Source organism: Alternaria infectoria (assembly GCF_024043175.1).
Source record: "Alternaria infectoria strain BMP 0036 chromosome Unknown scaffold_4, whole genome shotgun sequence".
Lineage (NCBI taxonomy): Eukaryota > Fungi > Ascomycota > Dothideomycetes > Pleosporales > Pleosporaceae > Alternaria > Alternaria infectoria.
In genome coordinates this window covers 738139-760878 of record NW_026250693.1, presented here as the reverse complement: position 1 = coordinate 760878, position 22740 = coordinate 738139, and the positions used below count along the sequence as shown (strand labels likewise).

Here is a 22740-nt window from a genome sequence, read left to right as displayed (position 1 = left end):
AGTGTGTGATGTGCAATTGACATCATGATTTCGTACCGTATACTTCGGAGAATGTACCGGTACATAGCCCTTGCTTAAGCAACGTGAACGTGGGGTATATTCCTCCTCACCGGCTGTTATGTGCGTGCTCAAGATGCCTGTCAAGACATATGCGTGACACTGCATATTGGAGACTACATGCAGTAGCAAGCGAAAAGCGTACAATCGCCGGTGTGATGTGACGTGACACAGCTAGGATAGAGATCAGCATGCACCAGCAGGGAAATGCGCCTCTGCGGCACTGCGAAGGATGTATGTCGTCTGACTGTCTGACCAGGATTACCGCAGTAGCTTTGAAGGGATTGAGTAATGGGGCACATTTCTTGGAAAGCGGAGGATTTGTGAAGGATTTTGGTTGCGGGGTCAGAGGTTGCAGAAGGGTTGGCTATCACGGTAGAACAGTTGAGGAACATGTTGTGTTTTTTTATCCGTTTGTATTAATATTTTCATCGCATGGAGATGCGGAACTACCTATTGAACTTGCTAGGTCCGTGGCTTCTTTCTTAGAAACAAATATCCAAACACCATGCCGCCTATGCTTTAGCTATGTACATGATGTCGTAGATGCATGCAGTCATCAAGGAACGTTGCAAGGAAATCGTGTCATCCTCCACTACAGCCTTCATTATGTGGTCGTCAAAGCGACCATCTCCCATATTCATCGTGCGCGCTGAATGGAGCTGATCTCGCTTACAAGAACGAGAAGAGGGCGAGGAAACCGGCAGCGAGAGCGCCGATGCTGGCAGTGCCAGTGGAGGCAGCACCAGTGAACTCTGAGAAGGGAGGCATGGTGGAGTTGGCGATCGGGGCAGAAGCCTGGGGCTGACCGTCGGAGATCTGGGTGACGAGAGGAGCGGAAGCCTGGGGCTGGCCGTCGGAGATCTGAGTAACGACGGGGGCGGAAGCCTGAGGCTGGCCATCAGAGATCTGGGTGACGACAGGGGCAGATGCCTGAGGCTGGCCGTCGGAGATCTGGGTAACGACAGCAGGCGAAGAAGCCTGGGGCTGCCCGTCAGAGATTTGGGTGACAACGGCGCCGGGGGTGGAGGCCTGGGGTTGACCGTCGGAGATCTGAGTGACAGCTCCGGCAGAGGTAGCCTGGGGCTGGCCATCGGAGATCTGGGAGACGGGACCGGTCTCCTCGGACATGGTAGCCTGGATGTGGATGGGAATGCACTGAGCACCAGTCGACTGGCTGTACAGGTTGTAGAAGTCTCCAGACAAGCACTGGTAGAAGACAGCGGAGCCCATCAGGGACATGGAGCCGTTGCTGCAGAGACCGAAACCTTCAGTCTCGCGAGCACCCTCCTGTACGGGTTGGTCGAACTGGAATCTGATAGTATGTTAGTACTGACTGAGTATGTCAAAGTGTTGTAGGAGACGTACTGGTAGTTGGCGGCGATGTAACCGGTGCGACCAGCCTGGTCGGTCAACTTGCCATCCTCGAGAGACAGCTGAAGAGTACCATCAAGCTGGCGCCTGACCATCCTGGAGGGAGTGGTGGTGGCATTGACGGTGGTGATGGCGAAAGTGCCCGGGGCAGAGGACGCACACTCAGCGTCGGAGGAGGCCTGGGGGTAGGCAGCAACGGCAGCCGCGAGGCCGGCAGCGACGAAGGACTTCATTTTCGGATAGTCGGTTGGTGGTTGATATTAATGTATAGGGCGTACTTGACAGCGAGCGTAAGTAGCGACGAAGTAGACTGAGGAGCGAGGTATCAGTCACTTGATATACGATTGGAAAACTGTCGACTATGCTGGTAACCACGACAACGAGAGTGTGAGATGTTCTGGGTAGGTAAGAAACGCGGGAAGGTAAGACAGCTATATACTCACATCCAGGCAAGTAGTTAGTCTATTCAATCTACCTCATCGAGCATATCACCGCAGATCGGACATGCACTGAAGCCTCAGCGCTTGAGCCAAGGCTATGGATCAACTCCACGCGTCAATGCGAAGCTACAACCGCCTAGCGTCGACGCTTCTGACGGCTGGAGAAAGAGGCTGGATAGAGATCGCGCGTGCCGTAACGATAAACACCGCGGAGAATTCTGCTACATCATTGGATGCCCATTCATCCGACCCCTCAGTTAGGTCCCCACCATTTCACTGAGAATGCGCGTGAACAAAGCCCGTCCCGCCTCTCGTCTAAACTTATCTCAATCCCAGCCCGTGAGTAACTTTGAACGCGATTGCTGCCATTGCATTGGCTACTCTGACGCAATGGTTTCAGCCTTCTTGCCCATGTATTCTGCCTGTCAATTGACCGGTGACATGCTGCCTAATGCAAATCTCGATGTGTTGAGCTCGGTTTCCGTGGTATGCAACCTCCAAGACAGCTGCTCAACCGAAGTCTCGTAACTGCGGGTTTAGGACGATCGCTCCGTGCAGCATCCTAGCGTCTTCCTTAGAGCAATATACGTGCGTTCTGTAGGCCTCGATGTGGAGTGTGGCGGGGCGTCGTTATTCTTCAGTTGAGCGCGTCTCATTGGCCAACATGCAGGCGGATCTGCAGGGTGGTGTATGGTGAAAATGTAGCTCGCTCAATCGGACTATTGGAAGGCAAAATGCAAGGATGACGACGGATGGGATTGGTGTCAAAGAGACGAATGCCCCAATTGATGTCAAAGATCGGTTCCCAATGCGGAACGACGCTTACGTGCGCTAGCGCAACGCTTGTGGGGTACATGTGGCTTTCGCCTTCGCAAGTGTCTTCAGCCGCCCCAACCCACCTTCTCCAGTGGAACCGTTGCTTGGGAACGCTTAGGACGGGCTGGGGGAGGCTGGCATGCTGGCCTTGCGGGCGCATATCGATAGTATGCCGCTTATTGCTGGCTGGCTGGCTGGCTGCAGGCTGGCGCATTTGCCTCCGTCGGCTGGTCAACCCTAGAGAACGCTTAGATTGTTGGGTGAGACTGGTTGCATTCGTGGGATTTTGTGCGATGGAAACATGGCATTTGAAAATAGTACCACTACCCTTGGCTACGATGTGAAGTTGCAGATATTGCAATGGTAGACATATCTGACATGAGATGCGCATGTGTCAGACGTACCATTGACGTCACACACTTGAGTCGTCCTCCACCCTCTGTGCTGATTTATCCCGCAATCGTGGCGCTAAGCAGCTGCATGTACTCGACAGCTAACCTTCAGTAGTCATTCCCATTGCAGCTTCTCGTGCGGTCAGTGACACGGTGAGGCTTTCCGCGAGTGACGAAAGTAGGTTTGATCATCTGACCCCGCACAGCGCCTGCCTTTCTCAGACACGCATATGTACATCCAACACCGCGGCCAGCGTATGACAGGGAGCCGAGCCGAAGGGGTCTGTGTTGGTGAGGTTGTTCGGCCTCGGCGATCACGATCTCACGATGGATGGACCCTCCACGCTGATCCATGGGACAGTGGCGCGCCAACCGACAATTTAGTCCCCGCAGGGTCCTTCTCTACTTCCCTTCGGTGTCCTTTGGACTGGTACTCCGAGACAGAACCAACAAAGTCCGCCGAACAGTAGCTAGCTGCGCCATGGGTATGCCAGGCGTGGGATGCTCATGTACCTGGACCTAGGTAAAGGTAAAGGTTGCTTCGGCATGAGATATCCGGAACCATCGGCATCCGGTGGAGAAGACTCGGGCTACTCGGCCGCGGTATCTTTCGAGGATCACAAAAGTGCAAGCTTCACATAGGCGTTGCATGATATGAGCGGAGATCTCTTCGGCGCACTGTTCCGGCATCGCGTCTTGGACACATATCTGATCACAGTGCCTAAGAAGCCAACTCAAGTTAGTATGGGACACTGGCGTCAGAGGTACATTACATACGAGATATGTACCTATGGACTTGGCGACATCCCATGCTGATAGCATTTGGTGGCTGTGTGTAGTCTTGTCCGTCCCCCGCTATACGCCAGGATGTAGGCCGTGGAGAATGTGGTACAAGCCCCAGTCTTCACTGACAAGTCCAACTCTTGTCGAACCTTATCGAGACCTACTTGCCCTCCCCAGCACGTTTGACGCCTCCTGCTACATCGTTTGCACCTTTTTCAATGCTCGTGGATACATCGGCAAGGCCTCGTGCAACCGGCCGACCGGCACTGCCTGTGGCGCCCTCGACCTAAGCAAAGGCGCTCAGAGTCAGTATATTTTCATTTGTAGTTAGTACAGATCAATCTACCGTTTCGCCCAAGCCTCGTCCAACCGCGCCAACAACCCCTCCTAGAGTGTTTGTAACGCCGCCAACCGTATTGCCTACAGTGGACGTGACAAACTTGACGCCAGAAGTTACACCGCTTTCTTGCTGGCCGATAGGCATGTTGACGATTGGTCTTGGAGGTTGGTGGGTTGTTTGTTTGTTTCAGGGTGGTCGCGATGCTAGTTCCCGAAGATAGTAAAGTTTGTTAGATGCCGGCTAAGTGGTAGTGAGCTTTGGTGATATCCTGTAGCGTCTGTGCTGCGATGGTGCATTTATGATCCACGGATTTAGTGACGTCATGGGGCTTCGCAACAGCAGACGCGCGGTGCACGTTGGAAATCCTGCATCGTGCAACCGCAAACCTCCTCCTCGTGATCCCAGGCATGATCGCGACTCGGCCCGTGTCAGATGGCGTTTGCGTCGTCCAGTTGTCGCCCTCTCCGCATTATCTCGCGCAAGTACCAGCTGCGGACGCGGCAGCCACAGGCGTTGTCCGGGGAAGTTTCACGAACTCCTCATTGGCATAGTTCCCTCCTCGGCATCTGCATCAGAGATGACTGGCGTTGCATACACGATCGCCATCGACTGGCGCGACCATGGATCTCCTTGTTGTCCTGACAGCAGCTGGCAATCCCATTTTGACGCATGACACCAGGAAAATTTTCCAAAGTTCAGCTTCTTGCGATGGCATTCCGCGCGAGCAGGACCGATGCACAGCACCTCGAGAAGGTTTTCAGAGAAGCTGCGACGAGCTCGGTGGCCGAGTGCTCCTAGATCCAGATGCGCAGGACGCCTCGGCAGGCCGCAAGCCACGGAACGCGAGCGCAGAGGCTTGTTCGAATATCATTGGCAGCACACCGTTGTGGCCTGAACCTAAGGCAGCCATATCGTAGAGATACACAAGGCTGTCGCATTACTTGCGGCCGACACTCGCAACCGGCATCATGTTCTCTCCGACTGTAGGGCCTCATCGGGGCATACGGACGAGAAGCATGCGCGCATGCTCTCAGGCAACCCCTCTCGCTGCGAACATATGATGAACTGATTTCCCCCCAAGAGGTTCGATACTTACCTGTAGCTCGTCAAAGCTCGCCTACACTTCGATACACCCAGAAACAACGCCAATACACGATCGAACCAAACCTCGACCGAAATCATCCTCAGTCCGATTCACGTAACCACATTCCGCCCTCGAATTCGAACCACCTACGAATCGCGCGCCAAACGTTCGAGATGACGTCCTTGTTCCCACATCCTCCTTACGCCGAAGACCAGCCGTATGCGCGCAGTATCCTATACCTGCATGTCATGCGCGCTTCAGCCATGTCATTTTCCTTCTTTTCAATCCTCCAGTTTCCAGCCTCTATCATCGCAGCACGATACCGTAATTCCCCGATCGATTACGCTACAATCCTATCTCGTACGCTCAAGACTGCCGGTCGCGGCCTCGTTCTAGGAACAGCAGCTGGCGCGATCATGACATGGGGCCGCATGAGAGGCCGAGAGGAAATAGAGTGGAAAGATAGGTCATGGCGGATACTGGAGAATCATGGCGAAGTGAAAACAGATTGCGTCACACTTGGCGCGGCTGGGACCGGTGCTGCTGGGGCTCTGATCGCTGCACGGAGCGGCCGGGTGCCGATAACTGTTGGGAGTGCCATGCTGGGAGGAGCTGGTGTTGGTATGGGCACTGGAGTGCTGTACATGATCGCGTCATTCGCATCGGGGAGGAAGCCTGCTTGACGACGGGAGATGCGAAACTGGACCATGCCTCTGGTATAGAGTTGACCCACGACGAGCTCTTGGTAACGCCGAAGGCTATATGCTTGCATGCTACCGTCCAGTCTGGGTCGCGCTCAACATTTCCTGGTACTGGTATTCGGGCCATTTGAAGCTGCCACGCGGACCCTAGACCTTCGCGCTGCTCCGACACATAGCCACGATTGTAATATATCTGCTTATCAAGGCAATGGTTCTGGACGGTTGAGTCACCACAAGCTCACTTGTACGTCTTTCTAGCAGTGCAAAATTCTTACAAGTTACGCTTGCCCTTTCTCGCTGCGCAGCGTATAGTGGAGTCTCTAATTCGTGCTGAACAGATCGATTTTATGCATCTCCGGGGAAAAGAGAAAACCGATGAACTGCGTCAAAAGGAAATCCCACATCTCGGAATGCGTGTATGCGACATCGTGCGTTTCGGCGGCCAACGTTGGGCTAACCTTAAAAGAATTTTGAAGCTCCAACCTTCTACGTTGCTACGCAATCTTCGAGCTCCGCTCCACACTCTTATCTTTTTATATTTTTGCTTGTTTGCGTATCTGCGAGATTGACTGTTCACACATGACGGTGATGTGGTTTCACGCGTCATTGGCACCTTCTCTTTACGCGGAGGCGAACGTCCTCGGTCTGACCTACTACCAGATGCAAACCTCAGGCCGTTGCACTTCTGGATGCGATACAGTGCGCCCATCAAGCTATTCCGCCCGCCGATGACCTCATCCGAGCAGGCTTCTTGTAGGTAGCCCAATATACGAGCGCACAGATCGCCGGCAGTTTCCCGTCTGATCTTGTTCGTCCGACTTCCGCTGTCGCAATGCTATTAAATGAAGGATACAGTATGACGATCCCAAGTGAGCACAGGGCGGAACGTCAGTGTGACCCTCTGAAACGGTCTTGGGCCGAGTGACCTCCGCCGTCGCATCGAGGGCGCGTTACCCAAAGCCATTGTTCTCGAAACATCCCCGGAACGTGATACCTGTTGAACACGCTTGAGCTCCTACAATCTCCACGCATTCACGCAGACTGCTCCACCACGCAGCCTTTACCTCCGAGATGATATTGTCAGAATTGCGCCGTCGCCGTATTCGATTCTTTCGCTTGCAGACATCCCCACAGTCGTGCTGTCCGCTGCTTCGCATTCACTATATCTAACGCTCTCCATTGGGTCTTGCCCTTTAAGCGGCGGCCCCAGATTCGCTGCGACAGGGATCGGTTACTAGACACGCTGTGATCGGTCCAGGTTCCAGGATGAATACGTTACACCAAGTCCTCCGTACTAGCGCTGGCGGATGCCCACTTGCGAAAGAACAATTGGCGCCTGCACACAACACCCGCTTCTCATGTCTCTGACAGCCACGACCCGGACCGCGCAACAGGCCCCGTTGGACGTGTTCGGCTGCGCAGTCTCCGAGATGTTGGAAAGCCAGCCATCTCTCATGTAGTGCGCTGTTCGTGTAAGAGAATTGATTGAGAGGCGGCAAGTGCGATATCCAGACCGTCGCACCATGGAGTACGACCGGCTTCTATAGCGATGACAAGCCTTTTGAGTGGCATGTGTAAAGTGCAGCCAGCAAGCACATCCACGTGAGGGTGACCGACGGGAGACTAGACCGTTTGGCAAATAGAAGGGCCTCTGCTTAACTTGTTTCTGTAAGTGTTAATATGCAGTAAGTAGCAAATTGCGGGGGACCTCTTGGGAGACACCCGGCTGTGCCTGCCTTGGGCGCGCGTAAGGGGACAAGGGTTTCGCAGCCCTTGACCTTGTTCCGGGTTTATATGAGGAAGCCCACCCACCAGCAGGGCGAGATGTGGTTTTCGCGATTTCTTCAGGTTTCTGAGAGTAGGTCGTCGAGATGCCTACCTATCCTCTTCAACTCACCTGCCTGGGGGTGATCTACGGCACTCCCCTTCTGGCTTCGATATTCGTTATTCTGAGGATATACACACGGCGGAAGCTGAACTTACGGTTAAGCTGGGGTATGGCGTTCAACATCCCTTGCGCAAACCGTACTGACGTGCTTGTACAGATGACTGGCTTATCATACTTCCGTTACTGCTTTCCATAGCCCTCATAGGACCTTCTCATCGACGTACGTACTGATGTAAGCGCCGACACTGGCTCTCACTGACCCTGAACAGATGTCAAGATGTGGCATGTTGGCGTGCATATCTGGGAGGTGCCGCCGAACGAGATAGAACCAAACTATGACGAGTACTATGCCGTATGTTTAGCCTCACCATGCTACGACAAGGTAACTAACAGCAGCAGGTTGTCATGGCGTTCAACCTCTTGAACATCCCCATATTGCCGCTCGTCAAGGCGTCGATCATACTTCTCCTCCTCCGGGCCGGTTCCGTTATTGAATGGCTCAAGCGAGTACTCTACGCCATCTTGGTCTTCACTGTTGGGAGCGCATTGATACCATGGTTCCTATACATCTTCATCTGTCCGCCTTTAACTGGAAACACTTGGAAGCCGAGGACTTTCGGCAACCTGCATTGCATGGGCAGACACAAAATGGGCGAGATGTTGATCTGGGTCACATGCGCCAACCTACTCACCGATGTTCTGATCCTCCCGATACCTTTCATCATCGTGCGAAGGATGATGAGTGCTCGATTGAGGTCCCGCTTGGTGGTATTGGTAGTCTTCACTTGCAGTCTCGCGTAAGTCACACTGGCCTAGTATGCGAGGATAATAGCTGACCTCTCCACAGTGTTACTGCCATCGGCGCGGCAAAGATCTACTTATCGTATCGCGACCGCCTCTACACTCTGTTCAACCCCGATTGGACCTACCCGATCGACTACTGCATCAACCACATTGAGAACAACGTAGCAATCATCGTAGCCAACATACCGATCCTACGCGGCCTCGTCACACGATGGATCTTCAACTTCCGCACCAAAGCGACGCCCATTGATCGCGAGTTTCGTGGTGATTGGCAACAGCAACAGCAACAACAACAACAACCGAGAAAGTCGGACGCTTCAGACTTCAGCCGCTACACAAGAAAGAACCGCGTGGTACAGAAGATCCTCCCCTGCATCCAGGATGATTTTTCCAGCAGCCTGGCCTCGCGCTCCAAAGGCGACCTCAGCAGTAAGGTGGACTGCCGGCCAGATTTCCCACCTCGAATCTGCACCACAGGCGAACAGCGTTACCAGAAACGAAGTTACTTTCCTCGATCGCGAAGGAATAGCTTGGATCGGTATAGCACGGCCGACTCCTGCGAGAAGGGTGACATATTAGAGACGGTTAGGAGTGTGGGTAGTTTGGGTTCTGCGCCAACGCTCGTGGAGAGCAAAGATGCGTATACGGAGTGGAAAAGCATGGACAGCCCAACGCTGAGCCCCACAGCGAGGTTCTCCACGCAGACATTGTGCCCCATTGCGCCGTTGACGCCGGCGAGGTTGCGGGGGATTGAAGATGATGAGGTTGATGATGAGATATACCCATACCCGAGAGCATTATGATACCATAGCGAATGAACAATATACGATGAATTTTGATATCTGTAATGTCTCGCCCTGCTCACGTTCAAAACTAGCTACAGTTTCTCATCAACAATCTTGCAAAACTGCAAGACGCCACAAACCCAACCCGCCCAAATAACGACCCGAAAAGCCCTCACCATCCTCGACCCAACCCCAGACCCCTTCATGTCGGCAGTCACACATCTGGTACGTACCTACCTTTACGCACACTCAAGTTCCGTACGCCCTATCCGAGTGGCGGGTTTCCGTTGTCTCCAATTTCAGTAAAGTTACGTTAGCCAGCCCCCAGCATCCAACCACACCACGGCGGCGCTCAGGCCCGTTTGTCCGCAGGGGTGCGCATGGCGAGCGATGGATCTGGGTATAACCGTCCAACCCGTCATGGTGTGGTACTTGCCTTGTCAAGACGCAATCCGAGCCGTTCCTTTGCCGCAGGGGTGGTCGAGTTGCTGATCATGCTGTCTGTGCGTCAGCGTGTCTCGTGTCGTGTCGTGTCGTGTGTTGCGACGTGGGCGAGGGGTGGAAGGTGATGGCGGGTGGCGGGGTGGATTGGAATGGATGGATGACTTGAGTGTGGCTGCGATGGGTTTGCAATCGGTTCTCGCGCTTCTTGTTTACGTGACGAACGTATTCGTGGAATGCGATGCGCCGTGAAATTCTTGATCCCATGCCTATACGACAAGGTCGTCGACTCTCCCATACCCAGATACCCTACAGCCAAGGCAATCCAGACTCCAACGACCCCAACCCCAATTCCCGCTCCTCAATCTCCGTTACACAGGATTCGCGGGTCCAATCCAGAGTTTTAGTCCCACCATCCCCCTCGCCTTCGCAACGGGGGGGAAGCGCATTCGGTTTCTCGTTCCCCATTCCTCATTACCCAGATCGCGCGGAAACCTTACTTGAAGCAGCAACCGTCGTCCGACTGGCAAAGCTATTACGCACCTCCACCCCCATCGAGGCACGGAATCCACAACTGGGGCATCGCCGAGGCCTTGGGCGGAGAAAGAAGAAAAACAAGAGTTGAGTGCCTGGGCGAAATCTCTCAGCAAGCGCGTACTCTCATTTCACGCGTTGTGTTGTGCGATGATGCACGCGACGGAAAGGATCTTGCTGCGCGTAAGCGAGGGGTAGGAAGGCACGAAAGGTAGGTGTTTGTATCCTCCAGTCAACGTCCTCCTCGCACCTCCCTCACGCGCACCCTATACTTCACCCTCGCACCACACACAAACCTCCTCGTCTACACCTACCATCCAGACCAGCCATCCCCTTGCCCTATGAGTGCCAAAGCCCCACCCCTTCATCGCCCTATTTCCTTTTCCCCCATCCCTCCATCCAGCATCCTCCGTAACTCGTGACATTTGCCCACCCGCCCAGCATTAGTACACCCTATTAGTCCAGTCCAGCCATATCCATGTAATATATCAGATTTTCGTTAGCGCCCGCCCGGCTCAATATGGATAATCTCCCCTCTTCGGTGCGGAGCGAAGCGGTCGCTCGCGCATCGCCGGCTGGCGGGGGTAGGTACGTGTGATGTGATTTTTCAAAAATGGGCGGGAAAGATCTTGTTCGGATGTCATTTGCCTAAATGGATATGCAGGGTGAGGGTGTGTGTTGATCGGTAGGTGAGGTTGGGAAGGCTGGGTAGAGGGCGGTGTTCTTACTCATCTGTATTTGTTGTTTTTTTGAGGTAAGGGCGTATCTGGGAGGTGCACTGTGGAGTTTATGATGAGGGTTTGGGGACGAAGGGGATTTGGGTGTGGCGGTATGGCGTGCGCTCGTGATAGGATGGCTTTTGAATAATGGCTAGATCGGGTGCTGTGAGTGGTCTCTTGACTTTTGAAAGGACGTTTAATGCCTTGGACTTTTCGGTTTCCACCAACCATTATGGCTGCTTCATTACACCACCAGCCATGTCTCATGATTTCTTCCTGATGAGTTCACGCCACAATGTGGGGTTCTTGAGCGAGTGTAGAGTGGCTTGTCATTGAAGGCGTAAATGTGTTGCCATACAGCATTACAATGAACGCCCATGACCCTCTCTATGCAGAGCCTTCGTCTTGCTAGCATACATGTTGACTCCTTCTGGACCCAAGAAGAGGTAAGGAGAAGAAAGACGGTACAGTCGTAGTAGCATCACCGGCAATTCCGGCACTGAAGACGTTATGAAGAGATTGTCGCGCCGCTCGTGGCGCAACATGCAATCCATTTTGATGCGAATATTTTATTGATAGGGTATCCATGCATGACAAACAACCACCATCTGACAAGGCTTGCCAACCAGCATCCAAAGATGAGCGGACACAAGAGAAATGAGAAAAGAACGTGACGATCGTGAAAGAGGGCTGCCAAAAGCGAAGGGTGACGCACGGCATCGGCGTCACCGATGCTATATCGATATTAAAGCTAGTATGCCAGCGGCGAAGAAAGCCATAGTAGGGGAGCCAGACATGAGGCTCTGGGCGGCGGAAGCCTCGCCAGCCAGCACTTTGTCGTCATTACGGATGCAGTTTGTCTTGGCTGTAATTTCCGCGGGACAGACTACGCGTTTGAAGTTCGCACTGTGTGACGTTAGTCTATATAATTTGTGTAGCCTGCGGATCGAGATGAGGGCATGTTTACCTAGGGTACGATGCATCCTTGAACCAATCAAAGCGCCATTCGCAACCGGCTCTCAGGTTCTCGGGTAGCTTTTGGCAGTCTTCGGTGGAGCTGACACCCATCATGAGCTCACCGAAGACGCTTTGGTCCACGCCATACTGCTGGGCGCATGCATTTGTCGATGTTGTGTTACCGCCAGGAATCTAGATAGTTCAGCTTTGCTATTATGATGATGAACGTTTATTGAAGGCTTACTGCAAGTGAAAACCGGTTTCGGTCGGTTACATCGTAGGCGGTATTCGAGGCTTGAACAATCATGCTCTTGCCGATCAGAGGCTCACTCGTAAAGTCCAGCTGGTAGCATGCGCAGCACCAGGCGCCCTCTATACCTCCGTGAGTAAGTTCGGGTAGGATAAAGGCACCGGCATAGCCATATGAAACAGTGTCGTTGATGGCCCATGGCTGCTGGCTGGAGCACTGAAACGCGGAACCGCCGTTACAACCAGTGCCGGCAGCATCGTCCGTGGGCTTGTCGTCGGCCGTACACGATTCTACCGGACTCGAAAAATCTGCTTTGCCGTTCCAACCACATGATGGCTTACAGCAGTCCCAGAAACGAGATGTGACGGCCTCTCCAGTGTAGTTGAGATGCGCGCATCGTGCAAAGACCGCGAAGAGCTCGACGACGAGGGCGATATTGCGGATATGTTGCGGCATCATTGCGGAATGGTTGATCTGAAGTCGAAGTAGAAACCGAATGGCATGGTTTGTTAGCCAGAGTGATCCGCGCGCAGTGCCAGGAAAATGTATTTGAAGGATACTGAAAAAGAGGGGTCCCTTCTTTAGTCCGGCTGCAAGGAGAGATTAAACTGTTTTCGATACTCGAGGCCGAGAACCATCATGCTGTGCACCGTGCAGGGGTGGGCGGAGCTTGGGTACTGAAACGGTACCCGGGGTAGTGGCATCTGAGAGGTCAGAGAGCCGCTGTCACAGTTCCCACACGCTGTCAACCTACCCGATGCCTTGACTTGCATTGTCTGGCCTTATAGATTGCCCCTGTCATTGCCTCGTGGTGCATTTTCCCCACACTCTGCACGCAACGTTGTATCGCTCCCCGCAATTCGGCAATCGCGACATCTGCTCGCAAGGTCGCGTAAATGAATGCCGGGACGGACGCGACAAGAACGAGGAACTTGTACAGCTGGGTTGCCCGTTGTTGTGCTTTATGCTCGCTCTCGTGTTAGACGAGAAGGTTTGCCCAATGTCTCACGCTCCGCCCTGCCCCCTTCAGGGCTCATCTCGGCTATTCTCGCGACCGTTCAAAACGAACTTCTCCGCTTCTTGAGCTGCAACCGTTCACACCGCACTGCCGTGTGACGCAACCTTGAAGGCTGATAATACTCCGGGCGCTCGGTTCACGTGGCCTCAAAGAGGTCGAGCACCGTAGCTGAATAGGGAAGCAGATGCACCCGATTGGCCGCAACTTCAATATCGCTACCAGACTAGAGGCCATACTGAAGCACGCAGTAGCAGTTTTGCTAGGATGCTTTGAACTTTGTGTAAACAAGTTGCTAGCATTGCTCCGGCTGAATCGACGTCGTCAGCATAGTCGCTGGTCATGCGTAATAGCGCGTTTGTCATATAGCAGTCGCCATCGCCAACATCGCTAGACGGTGTTCACAGTTTCGCGATTAGGAAAGGACCGAAGTGCGTGGCATAAGTAGACCGGATGTTTGGTTGAGAGGGCAAGGCATGAACGTCTTCCATGTCTACTATCTGCCAAGCCACCGATACACGAACTCTGCCCCACCCGGCGTTCGCTCAAGTCTCCAAAGTCCACTCTGCTGAGACAGCAAACGCTCTGGAACTTGGATACGAGCTGCCGCCTGGGCAGCTCTTACTGTACATCCTTGGGCTGGATTTCCGGCGATTGCCGTTGAGATGTGCGCGGTGGATTTTGAAATCATTATGTTAATTCACCGCTACTAATACATCGTTAACAAGCGTACATGCTCGTAATACCTCCGTATTTATGCAAATTGTGCATATACTCCTCAACGCCGTCAAAATATGCTCGTCACGCGTAGAGTCTCGTGGCTGTTCTCCGTCTCTCATACTCTAGTCGAGCGCCGGGATGCGCTCAATCACTTCTCAACATGCTCTCCACCAAATCACCCAAAGGTCCCCAGAAGTCCTTGCTCCCACTTGCCAGCCCATGCTCGTCTATGAACAACACATAGTGCTTGAAGCTGGTGTTTAGATGAGGCTCCAGGCCCAACTCGATGATGACGGGGTAGTGGTGGCAGTAGATATGTGCGTAGACGCGGTATAGACGCTTGAACATGTTCCTGATGAGCGCTGGAAACGTTTTCGGGAAGGGAACGCCGATGCGCGAGGGAAACATGGACTCGTTGTCAACATTGGACTGTATCCATGCCATGAGGTGTTCGATGTATTCGGGTGCGGGCATCTTGGTAGGCTTCTTGTAGTTCTCGGAATCTTGCCAGAGGTACTCAAACCTGTCGATAGTCAGCATTGTACATATGAGTACTTGGTTTTTACTCACTCGTCGGTCGCCTTCATCTCAGGACAGCTTTGTGGCGAGCAGAACTCTGTGATGGAGCCATAGAGCAGGTTGATCTGGTTGTAGAAGTCGACGACTGCGGTCGCGTATCAGCCCGACTCCTCAGATCGATAGAGATATCCTCCTACCATTGACGGCAAGCCACTCGTCCTTGTCCTCGCCTTCGGGTAGCTTGACAGCCTTCCTTAGACTGCCGCTACCGAGTGTGGCCTCGGCATACTGCTTTAGCTGCCAGCTGCTGGTGCCTCGATTCTTCGACGGCTTGAACGGTGCGCGAGTTCGCGGGTTGCTGGCGCAGAAGTCAGCCTGTGTTCGTGGCATAAAGTCTCCCATCTCAAGCGAGACTTCTCTCCAGCCTCCTGCCATTGATTCTGCTGTCTCTTTCGGCCTGGCATATCCCGATAGTATCGCATGGCCTGCACATTGTGGTCTTTTCGCTATTTATCCGTGTATTTGCGCGTCTTCAGCGCCAGGCTCAGGTGCGACAGGCTAGCGCCCAAGGACGCGATTTCGTCTCGTGGGTCGAACATCCTGCAGTGGAAGAGCGGACAGGGAGACGAACATTGTACTTATGAATCCCGACATATCTACTCTCGATTCGTGCTAACGTATGGACCGGTGCGTATTGCGTGCGTGTGTGCTATCTGCTGTCGCGCATTGCGATGGTTAGCCAGAGCAAACAATAGCAGGTAACGGGGCTACGACGAACCTGGTAGCAACAAGAAGTAGAAGGAGAAGGTAAATGACGTGAGCGAGCGACAAGAAGAGGGTAACAGAGAAGGGCAGAGAGTCAATGACGTTGGATGGGTTGGCTTGAGGGAGGGGTGTTTGGACAGGACCCCACAATCAACAATCGCGACCGCCGCAACCACCGGCCTCGATCGCCCGCTAACAACTTGGTCCAGATGTCGCGCCCACCCAATTGGCCCACCCTCAACTATCATGTCTGCTTTTTCCGATTGACCGCCTCGAGAGATGTTGGAAGACATGCGAGACGAATCTCCGCTAGCATCGCATTGAGAAATCTTTGTCTTCTATGCGCGAGCTCGATGTTGTCGCAATGACTTTCATGGCGCATCACCGAGATATACCAACGGAGGTAATTCGGAGAAGAAAAGAAGATATCGTAATGTTTCTGGGAGGTCTACTCTAGGTCTATTCTAGGTCTAGGATATACGCTGACAACTTCCACCGCTGATGATTACCGCTCCATACCCACACATCCTGTCAGACCTCACTTGCTGAAGTACGGGTCTTGCTCGAAATAGTCGCCTTTGTCACGACCACGTCCGTTGCGACGACCATTCTGCGTCTGCGGTCTCGAGTCGGAGCCACCGTCCGTCATGGTCTCAAATTCATCCGGTTCGTAGTCCTGCATACCGGTCTTGATGCGCTGAAGTTGACCAGCTACGTAATGGTGGAGACGATCCTCCATTGCCGACTTCTGGTCAAGGGCGGCTTGGTCCAGTACACCGACAGAGTTCTTGCGTTTGATCGGGCTTGTAGCGTCCTCCTCTTCGCCGTTGGTTGAAGTCTCTCCCCAGTCACTTCGGAAGCCTATGCTACGGCTAGTAGAAGACCGACGGAGTGCCTGGCGCTTCGCTGGTTTGCCTGTCGTGGTGAACACATCGTCGAAGTAATGGTCGGCAGCGCCTGTAGGTGTGCGCGGCGTTTGTGGCAGACGGCAGGTCATGCTACACGTTGTTAGTGAAGGTACTATATATAATGTCGTTGAACTTACCCAGTGTCGTGAATCATCTTCGCAATCAGACCGGTCCAGCCGCACTGATGCGTCGCTCCCAAGCCACGTCCGGTATCACCGTCGAAGAACTCGTGGTACCACATGTAATCTTTCCAGTTCGGGTCAAAGTCGAGCATTTCGTTGCCGTCGTTGATGGCCCTTCTACCGTCATCTCCGCGAGCAAACAAATGCTGAAGACGATGTTGAATCTCCTCTGCAACGTGGCCGAGATGCATGTAGTCACCCGACCCCGTAGGGCACTCAACCTTCAGATCGTTGCCATAGTAGAGATGGAACCTCTGGCAAGATTCGATGAGTAGGAAGTTGACGGCTAACCAGATGGGACCTCGCCAGTTGCTGTTGCCACCAAAAAGGCCGCTGTCTGAGTCACCGGGGAGGTAAGCTACCTCGTACTTCTGGCCATTGACGTCCATGCTATAGGGATGGTCCTTGTGGTATTTTGAAAGCGATCGGATACCGTGGTCGGCGAAGAACTCGTCCTCGTCCAACATTCTCTTCATTATCCGCTTCAGTCTGTCTTCGTTGACAAGTGACAGAAGCAAGCGGTCGCCCTTACCACGTTTGGAGAGCGTATGGATGTTGCGCTTCGAAGTTTCGGGACGGTGAGCAATGAACCATTCCACTCGCTTCTTGAAGCTGGGTAGGCGGTTGATAACCTCCGGCTCTAGCGTCATAGTCGAGTACAGAGGAATGAGACCGACCAGAGAACGGACGGGCATCTGATGGCACCATGGACCACCCCAAGAGATGGCATCATAGTAGAACCCGTCCTCCTCGTTCCACAGCGGCTTCGACTCGCCGTCGCTGCGGAATTGCATAGCGTCACTGATCATCAAAAAGTGCTCGAAGAACTTGGAGGCCATGTCTTCGTAGATGCGTCGTCGCTTGGCGAGCTCAAGGCAGATGTTCAGCATGTTCAGGCAGTAGAAGCCCATCCAGCCAGTACTGTCGGCCTGCTCCAGGGTACCGCCGGTCGGCAATGGGTCTGAACGGTTGAAGAGACCAATGTTGTCGAGACCGAGGAAACCACCTTCGAAGATGTTCTTTCCGTCAGCGTCTTTTCGGTTGACCCACCACGTAAAGTTCAGCAACAGCTTCTGGAATACGCGCTCGAGGCAATCAAAGTCCTCACGTCCGTACATCTTGCGCTCAATCTTGAAGACCCGGAATAGCGACCAGGCATGTACCGGAGGGTTCACGTCGCCAAAGTTCCATTCGTATGCCGGTAGCTGCCCGTTCGGGTGCATGTACCACTCACGTGTGAAAAGGTCGAGCTGCTTCTTGGCGAAGTCGGGGTCGATCATGGCAAGTGTGATACAGTGGAAAGCACTGTCCCATGCGGCGAAGAAGGGGTATTCCCAAGAGTCGGGCATGGACAAAATATCGTCCAGGTACATGTGCTTCCACTCCTTGTTGCGTATAGCCTTGCGACCGGGTGGTGGAGGAGGCATGCCAGGGTCGCCGTTAGCCCACTGGTCCCAGATGAAGTGGTAGTATTGCTTGCACCACATCATGCCGGAAAATGCCTGACGCTGGATGTTGCGCAAATCGTCAGCGATTGGGAGAGGGCTGATTCTGTAGTAGAATTCGTCGGCTTCGGCGCGACGCTGTTCTATAATGTCGTCAAACATCTCCTCATCAAGGAACCCGTCGTTTCTCTTTGAGAGCCTGAAGCGGACTACAGCGCACTCGCCAGGTGGGACACCGTCGCCTTCGTCGAACGCGTACCAAGCACCGCACTTGGTACCAGTGTTCTCAGGGTTGACAGCGTCCTTCTGCTCGTCCACGATGCGGCGATGGATAGCGTCCTTGACATATGGAACCTTGTTCTCCACGTTCCACAGTCCCTTGTAGTTGGTGTCGTTGTCGGTGAAGAGAAGCTCGGGCTGTACGTCTTCGCCGCTTGGGCCGGTGCCAGGGGACGGGGAGAGCTGGAAGTAGCGGTCACCCAGCTTGTGGTGTTTCGACTGCGCTGTTGTTGGGCCAATCTTGGTGATTGAGGGCTTCAGACTCGGGTCCTCGTGGCCCCATGCCCAAGTATTCCTGAACCAACAGTGAGGTACAATGTGCAGCGGCGCCGGTTCTGGGCCACGGTTGTAAGCTGTCACTCGGAAGCACATCTCCTCTGGATCGTCCGCTTCTTTCGCTGTCTCGATGAAAATGTCCCAATACCGGTCATCGTCGAAGATGCCTGTGTCAACGAGGTTGTACTCCTTGTCCAACCGCGTTCGCTTCGCGTTCGTCTCGATGAGTTCTTCGTATGGGAATTTCCGCTGAGGAAGTTTGTACAGGAATTTCATGTACGAGTGCTGCAACTGAATCAGCGGTATCTCTGTAGCGAGCGAAGCCAACATACAGTTGGCGTGTTGTCCAGGTGGAAATGGCACTCCTTGAGCGACTCGCCGTGGTTACCCTGTGGGTTGGACAAACCGAAAAGGCGCTCTTTGAGAAAGTCGCTGCAGGAAAGTCAGCGTGTATCGCAAGAGTGGCACTGGCGCACACATACTCCTTCTCGTTCCAGAAAGCGAAGGCAATGTTCTGGAAGCCGTGTGTATCAGACACACCAGCAATGCCGTCCTCGCCCCAGCGAAAGGCGCGCGACCGCGCCATGTCGTGCGTGAAATCTATGAGGCATTAGAGAAATTGGATGGCACCGAAGGCGAGTACTCACGGCTCCAGGCATCTCCATCAGCGCTGCAGAAGTTTGTTAGTAGCAAACCATGGCGTTGACAACAAGGGTACTCACGAGTAATCTTCGCGGACTGGACACTTGTTAGATTGATTGTAACAGATTCATGGGAATAGAGACTGACCAGTTGCCCACTGCCTCTCGGCAACGTAGGGGCCCCATCGCTTCCAGTAGGCGGTGCGTTCTCGGTCCTGCTTCAGACGCTTCTCCTCTTCGCAGAGGTACTCTTGATTCTCAATGAGAACCATGGTGACAATGTGTGCCGGAGGGGTGTAGGAGGAGTGTTGACGGCAGACAGCAAGTGAGGTTTGGGCGTTGGCGCGTGCAGCGGCGTCGAAGGAATTATTTCCTGCAGGTAGTATGGAGCAAACAATGGGGTAACTAGACGATCAAGATAGTGGAGAAGAAGTAGGTGGGGTAATGTATATGAGAGACGCTGATAGCGAGAGAGTCCAATGTTTGGAGGTGGTGTGCATAGAGGAAGAGACAGAAGGCAGACGGGATTTTGTCAAGGCGCGTGTCTTGGTGGTGGCTACCACCGACTTTCGACGCAGGAACTCGCGATGCATCATAGGACGGCAACCGTGCAGCGCGGGACTTATCGCGAACGGCTGACCTAAGCCCACTCTAGCCTAACGCCCTCGTCCGCCAGGTTTCAATCCCATGTCCAGCGAGCCGCAAAAAGGCTGGCCAGAAGCTTGGAAATGCCCATGCCCGCCGCTGCAGCAGCGTCGGCTACACGTGTCGCCCATCTGTTGAGCCGCTTTCAAAATCTCTGCGCCAAAGTGTTGAACGCGCTTACTGGGGGCGACGCCAGCCTTGAACAAGCAACCACGATAAAGACGTTAGCCTCCGGCCCTCCCCACCGTGCCATCGCCGATCGGACCTGGCCAGCTTCGGAAGGCCCTTCTGGGGTGTGGAGTGCTGACAGCGGATCCCGGCATGGGGATTCGCATGCCACACGTATCGACTTTGGAGCGTGGTGTCGTCCCTGCTTCCGCGGCATGCAGCACAGTTATGTACAAGAGGTGGGATGCATATAGTCGCGTTTCCGAGCCTGCGCGCCAGACGCCAATTCACGTGATGCATCACCGACATCCGAGGGGTAGCACTAAACATATCGAGTCGTATGGCTACTCATGTACGGGAGGTCAATGGTAATGAATGACGTCATCAGCTGCATGTTTTCTGCGAGAAAAGATTGAGTTTAATATTATGAAACGAATGCACACGAGCCGAGGAATTCAAGAATACGATACAGCGTCTTACAACTCTCGCAAGGGTGGCTGGGAAGTCGGTGTGGCAGGTCTGGCCGCCCTACATGAACTTTGACCGGAATCGATTAGATGTTCCCATTCGAGCAGCGCTCATATCATGCGGCTCAGTCCTACTCCTAGTCACAACAACATAGTTCACTTTCACCTCTGGATCCTGCAACGCCGCCGAGCGATCATGTTATTGCACGTACATGTTGACCAGAATTTGCATAGTAGCCGCCCAAGTCATCATCACTAGTCGTGAATTGCTGATGCATGAATGACCTCTTTCACATGCCTCCAAGCGCAGAGCTGGAAATCTGGCAAGTGTAAAGAATTCCGTCCAAACGCAACTGTGCATCGCAAGAATAGACGTAGGTATCAGTGACAGGGGAACCGCCGTTTGCTAGACTACACAAGTCGAAACGAAGAGTTTAGTGCTCGAGGTCAATCGCGGGTGCTTATTTTGCGTATCCACCAAGACACGATTTACACCCATGCAGGTGGCTACATAGTCTATGTATCATGTCACTTGTTCATCATGAGCGCTGCGTAGCCTTCCCATGGCGCTTGCTCTACTTAGGTATGCTATGGTGTTGATAGAAAAACATAGAGGGGCGTGGACCAGAGCTGGCCGCTAGCGCCTGCCACGGGGACTCTTCGGGCCGCGCCATTGATGGTCAGGTACGCGGCCGCTCAGCTCTACCAAACATTACACGTCTCCCACGTCCGACACCCTCACACTGTCACGCCCAAGATGCTCGTCTCCCTCACAGTCGGAAAGGTCGATGCTGGAGTAGCAGTGCTACTGACAGAAGACAAGCGTCTCGTGAGCCCCTCAATGCCGCCCAGCGCTCAACGCAGCGCAAGCGCATCCTTGCTCTTCATCTGGCTGACGTAAAGGTAGATTGAGTTCCCTTCTATATTGCTACCCCCCGACATCTCGTCGGGCTCCATGGTGGATATCGATGTTGGAAGAAACTACAAAGCCGAAGCCGACGCCCAGAAAGCCTTCCATGAGCTCCAGTCGGAGATCTTCCGCACCTTTGGCCAGCGCACCCCCTCAGCCCCCGTCCTCAAATGCCGCAATGCCACGCAAACCTCAGTTGTCCTCGAGTGGGACCCTATCGATATCGCGACCGCCGAATTGCGCAGCCTCACACTATACCGCAATGGCAACAAGGCAGGCACAATACCCAAGCCCAGTGACGTGCACAGCACCAAGCTGAGTGGTCTGGCTGTCGACACGGAATATCAGTTCCATTTGGTCCTCAAAACGAGCGCGGGCACTTTCAGCAGCGAGAAGCTCTTGGTACAAACACACAAGATGACGGACTTGTCTGGTATCACCATCACGCCTGGCCACATGCCTGCGGCTCTCCGAGAGTCTCTGCAGCGGTCCGTGGAAAGAATCGGCGCCAAGATTGCGGACAATGTGCGCATCGACACCACGCACTTCGTATGTACCGAAGGCAGAGGACCTGCATGGGAGAAGGCGGTCGAGAACAACATACCTGTAGTCGTTCCAGATTGGGTCATAGGCTGCGAGAGGGAGGGCAGGATCGTCGGTGTGAGGGGTTACTACCTGAACGCGGACCCTAGGTTACGAAGCGTCGGTCCAGGAGGCTCCCAGCAACCCGCCCAGCAATCACAACAGCAGCCTCAGCAACAACAGCAGCAGCAACCCAGAAGTCCCATCATGAGCCCGCGCACCGAGGTGACACCACCTACACCCGAGCAACCGAGGCGTGACCGCGATACCGACGGTGCAGCACCACCCCCTCCGCCACCCAAAGACGACGTTAGCGAGAAGAGTGAGCGAAACTCAGTGGAACCGAAGACGCAGACAGAAGAACAGAAGGCTCGAACCGAGGATCTCAAGCCGCAAAATGGGAAGGAATCACAGCAAGAGGATAGCGAGGAGGACGAATCTGAGCCTGAGCCAAACGACGAGAAGTCCCTGGAAGCAAGCTTACCACAGAGACCAAAGCCAGGCCAAGCATCAGCTGAAGACGATGGCGATGGAGCCAGTTTTCAAGATGTGGAAATTTAGTAGAGGTGCTGAGGGGACATGTTGAATTTGGAATGCCACAGCGTGTCGACCTGGCTACCGACCTGCAGCATTCACTACAACCACGACTATAGCATTGTAATGATACCAATTCTCAAGACCACATTGCGGTTAAAATCACGGTTCACGACCGTCTATTCGCGATCTGACTGCACTAGTCAGGGACATTATCCTGAAATCACGGACCTTGGCGCTAACGTACTCGAGCCCATCTCATTGGGCCAACCCATCATGTAGGGATCCCTAATTGACCCACGGGGACTAAGATCTTACG

At 53.8% G+C, this 22740-nt stretch overlaps 6 protein-coding genes across 6 annotated transcripts; 2 read left to right on the top strand and 4 right to left on the bottom strand.

Annotated features, from left to right (window-relative positions):
* Positions 1-729: 729 nt before the first annotated feature.
* Positions 730-1664, bottom strand: J4E92_003256 (uncharacterized protein; the record flags this gene model as incomplete). Its single annotated transcript, XM_051494654.1, has 2 exons — positions 730-1372; positions 1426-1664. 2 exons carry the CDS (start codon positions 1662-1664, stop codon positions 730-732), a joined length of 882 nt encoding a protein of 293 aa, XP_051354947.1.
* Positions 1665-8152: 6488 nt separating this feature from the next.
* Positions 8153-9482, top strand: J4E92_003255 (uncharacterized protein; the record flags this gene model as incomplete). The annotated part of the gene is made up of 3 exons (XM_051494653.1): positions 8153-8227; positions 8275-8672; positions 8723-9482. The coding sequence occupies 3 exons, from the start codon at positions 8153-8155 to the stop codon at positions 9480-9482; spliced, it is 1233 nt and encodes a 410-aa protein (XP_051354946.1).
* A 2410-nt stretch (positions 9483-11892) lies between these two features.
* Positions 11893-12821, bottom strand: J4E92_003254 (uncharacterized protein; the record flags this gene model as incomplete). The annotated part of the gene is made up of 3 exons (XM_051494652.1): positions 11893-12064; positions 12126-12307; positions 12360-12821. The coding sequence occupies 3 exons, from the start codon at positions 12819-12821 to the stop codon at positions 11893-11895; spliced, it is 816 nt and encodes a 271-aa protein (XP_051354945.1).
* Positions 12822-14244: 1423 nt separating this feature from the next.
* On the bottom strand, positions 14245-15054 carry MOB11 (Maintenance of ploidy protein mob1; the record flags this gene model as incomplete). Its single annotated transcript, XM_051494651.1, has 3 exons — positions 14245-14623; positions 14671-14764; positions 14817-15054. 3 exons carry the CDS (start codon positions 15052-15054, stop codon positions 14245-14247), a joined length of 711 nt encoding a protein of 236 aa, XP_051354944.1.
* An 868-nt stretch (positions 15055-15922) lies between these two features.
* Positions 15923-19387, bottom strand: J4E92_003252 (uncharacterized protein; the record flags this gene model as incomplete). Its single annotated transcript, XM_051494650.1, has 7 exons — positions 15923-16382; positions 16430-18759; positions 18807-18906; positions 18957-19074; positions 19122-19144; positions 19197-19212; positions 19264-19387. The coding sequence occupies 7 exons, from the start codon at positions 19385-19387 to the stop codon at positions 15923-15925; spliced, it is 3171 nt and encodes a 1056-aa protein (XP_051354943.1).
* Positions 19388-21071: 1684 nt separating this feature from the next.
* On the top strand, positions 21072-22448 carry J4E92_003251 (uncharacterized protein; the record flags this gene model as incomplete). Its single annotated transcript, XM_051494649.1, has 2 exons — positions 21072-21224; positions 21303-22448. The coding sequence occupies 2 exons, from the start codon at positions 21072-21074 to the stop codon at positions 22446-22448; spliced, it is 1299 nt and encodes a 432-aa protein (XP_051354942.1).
* Between the last annotated feature and the right edge of the window lie 292 nt (positions 22449-22740).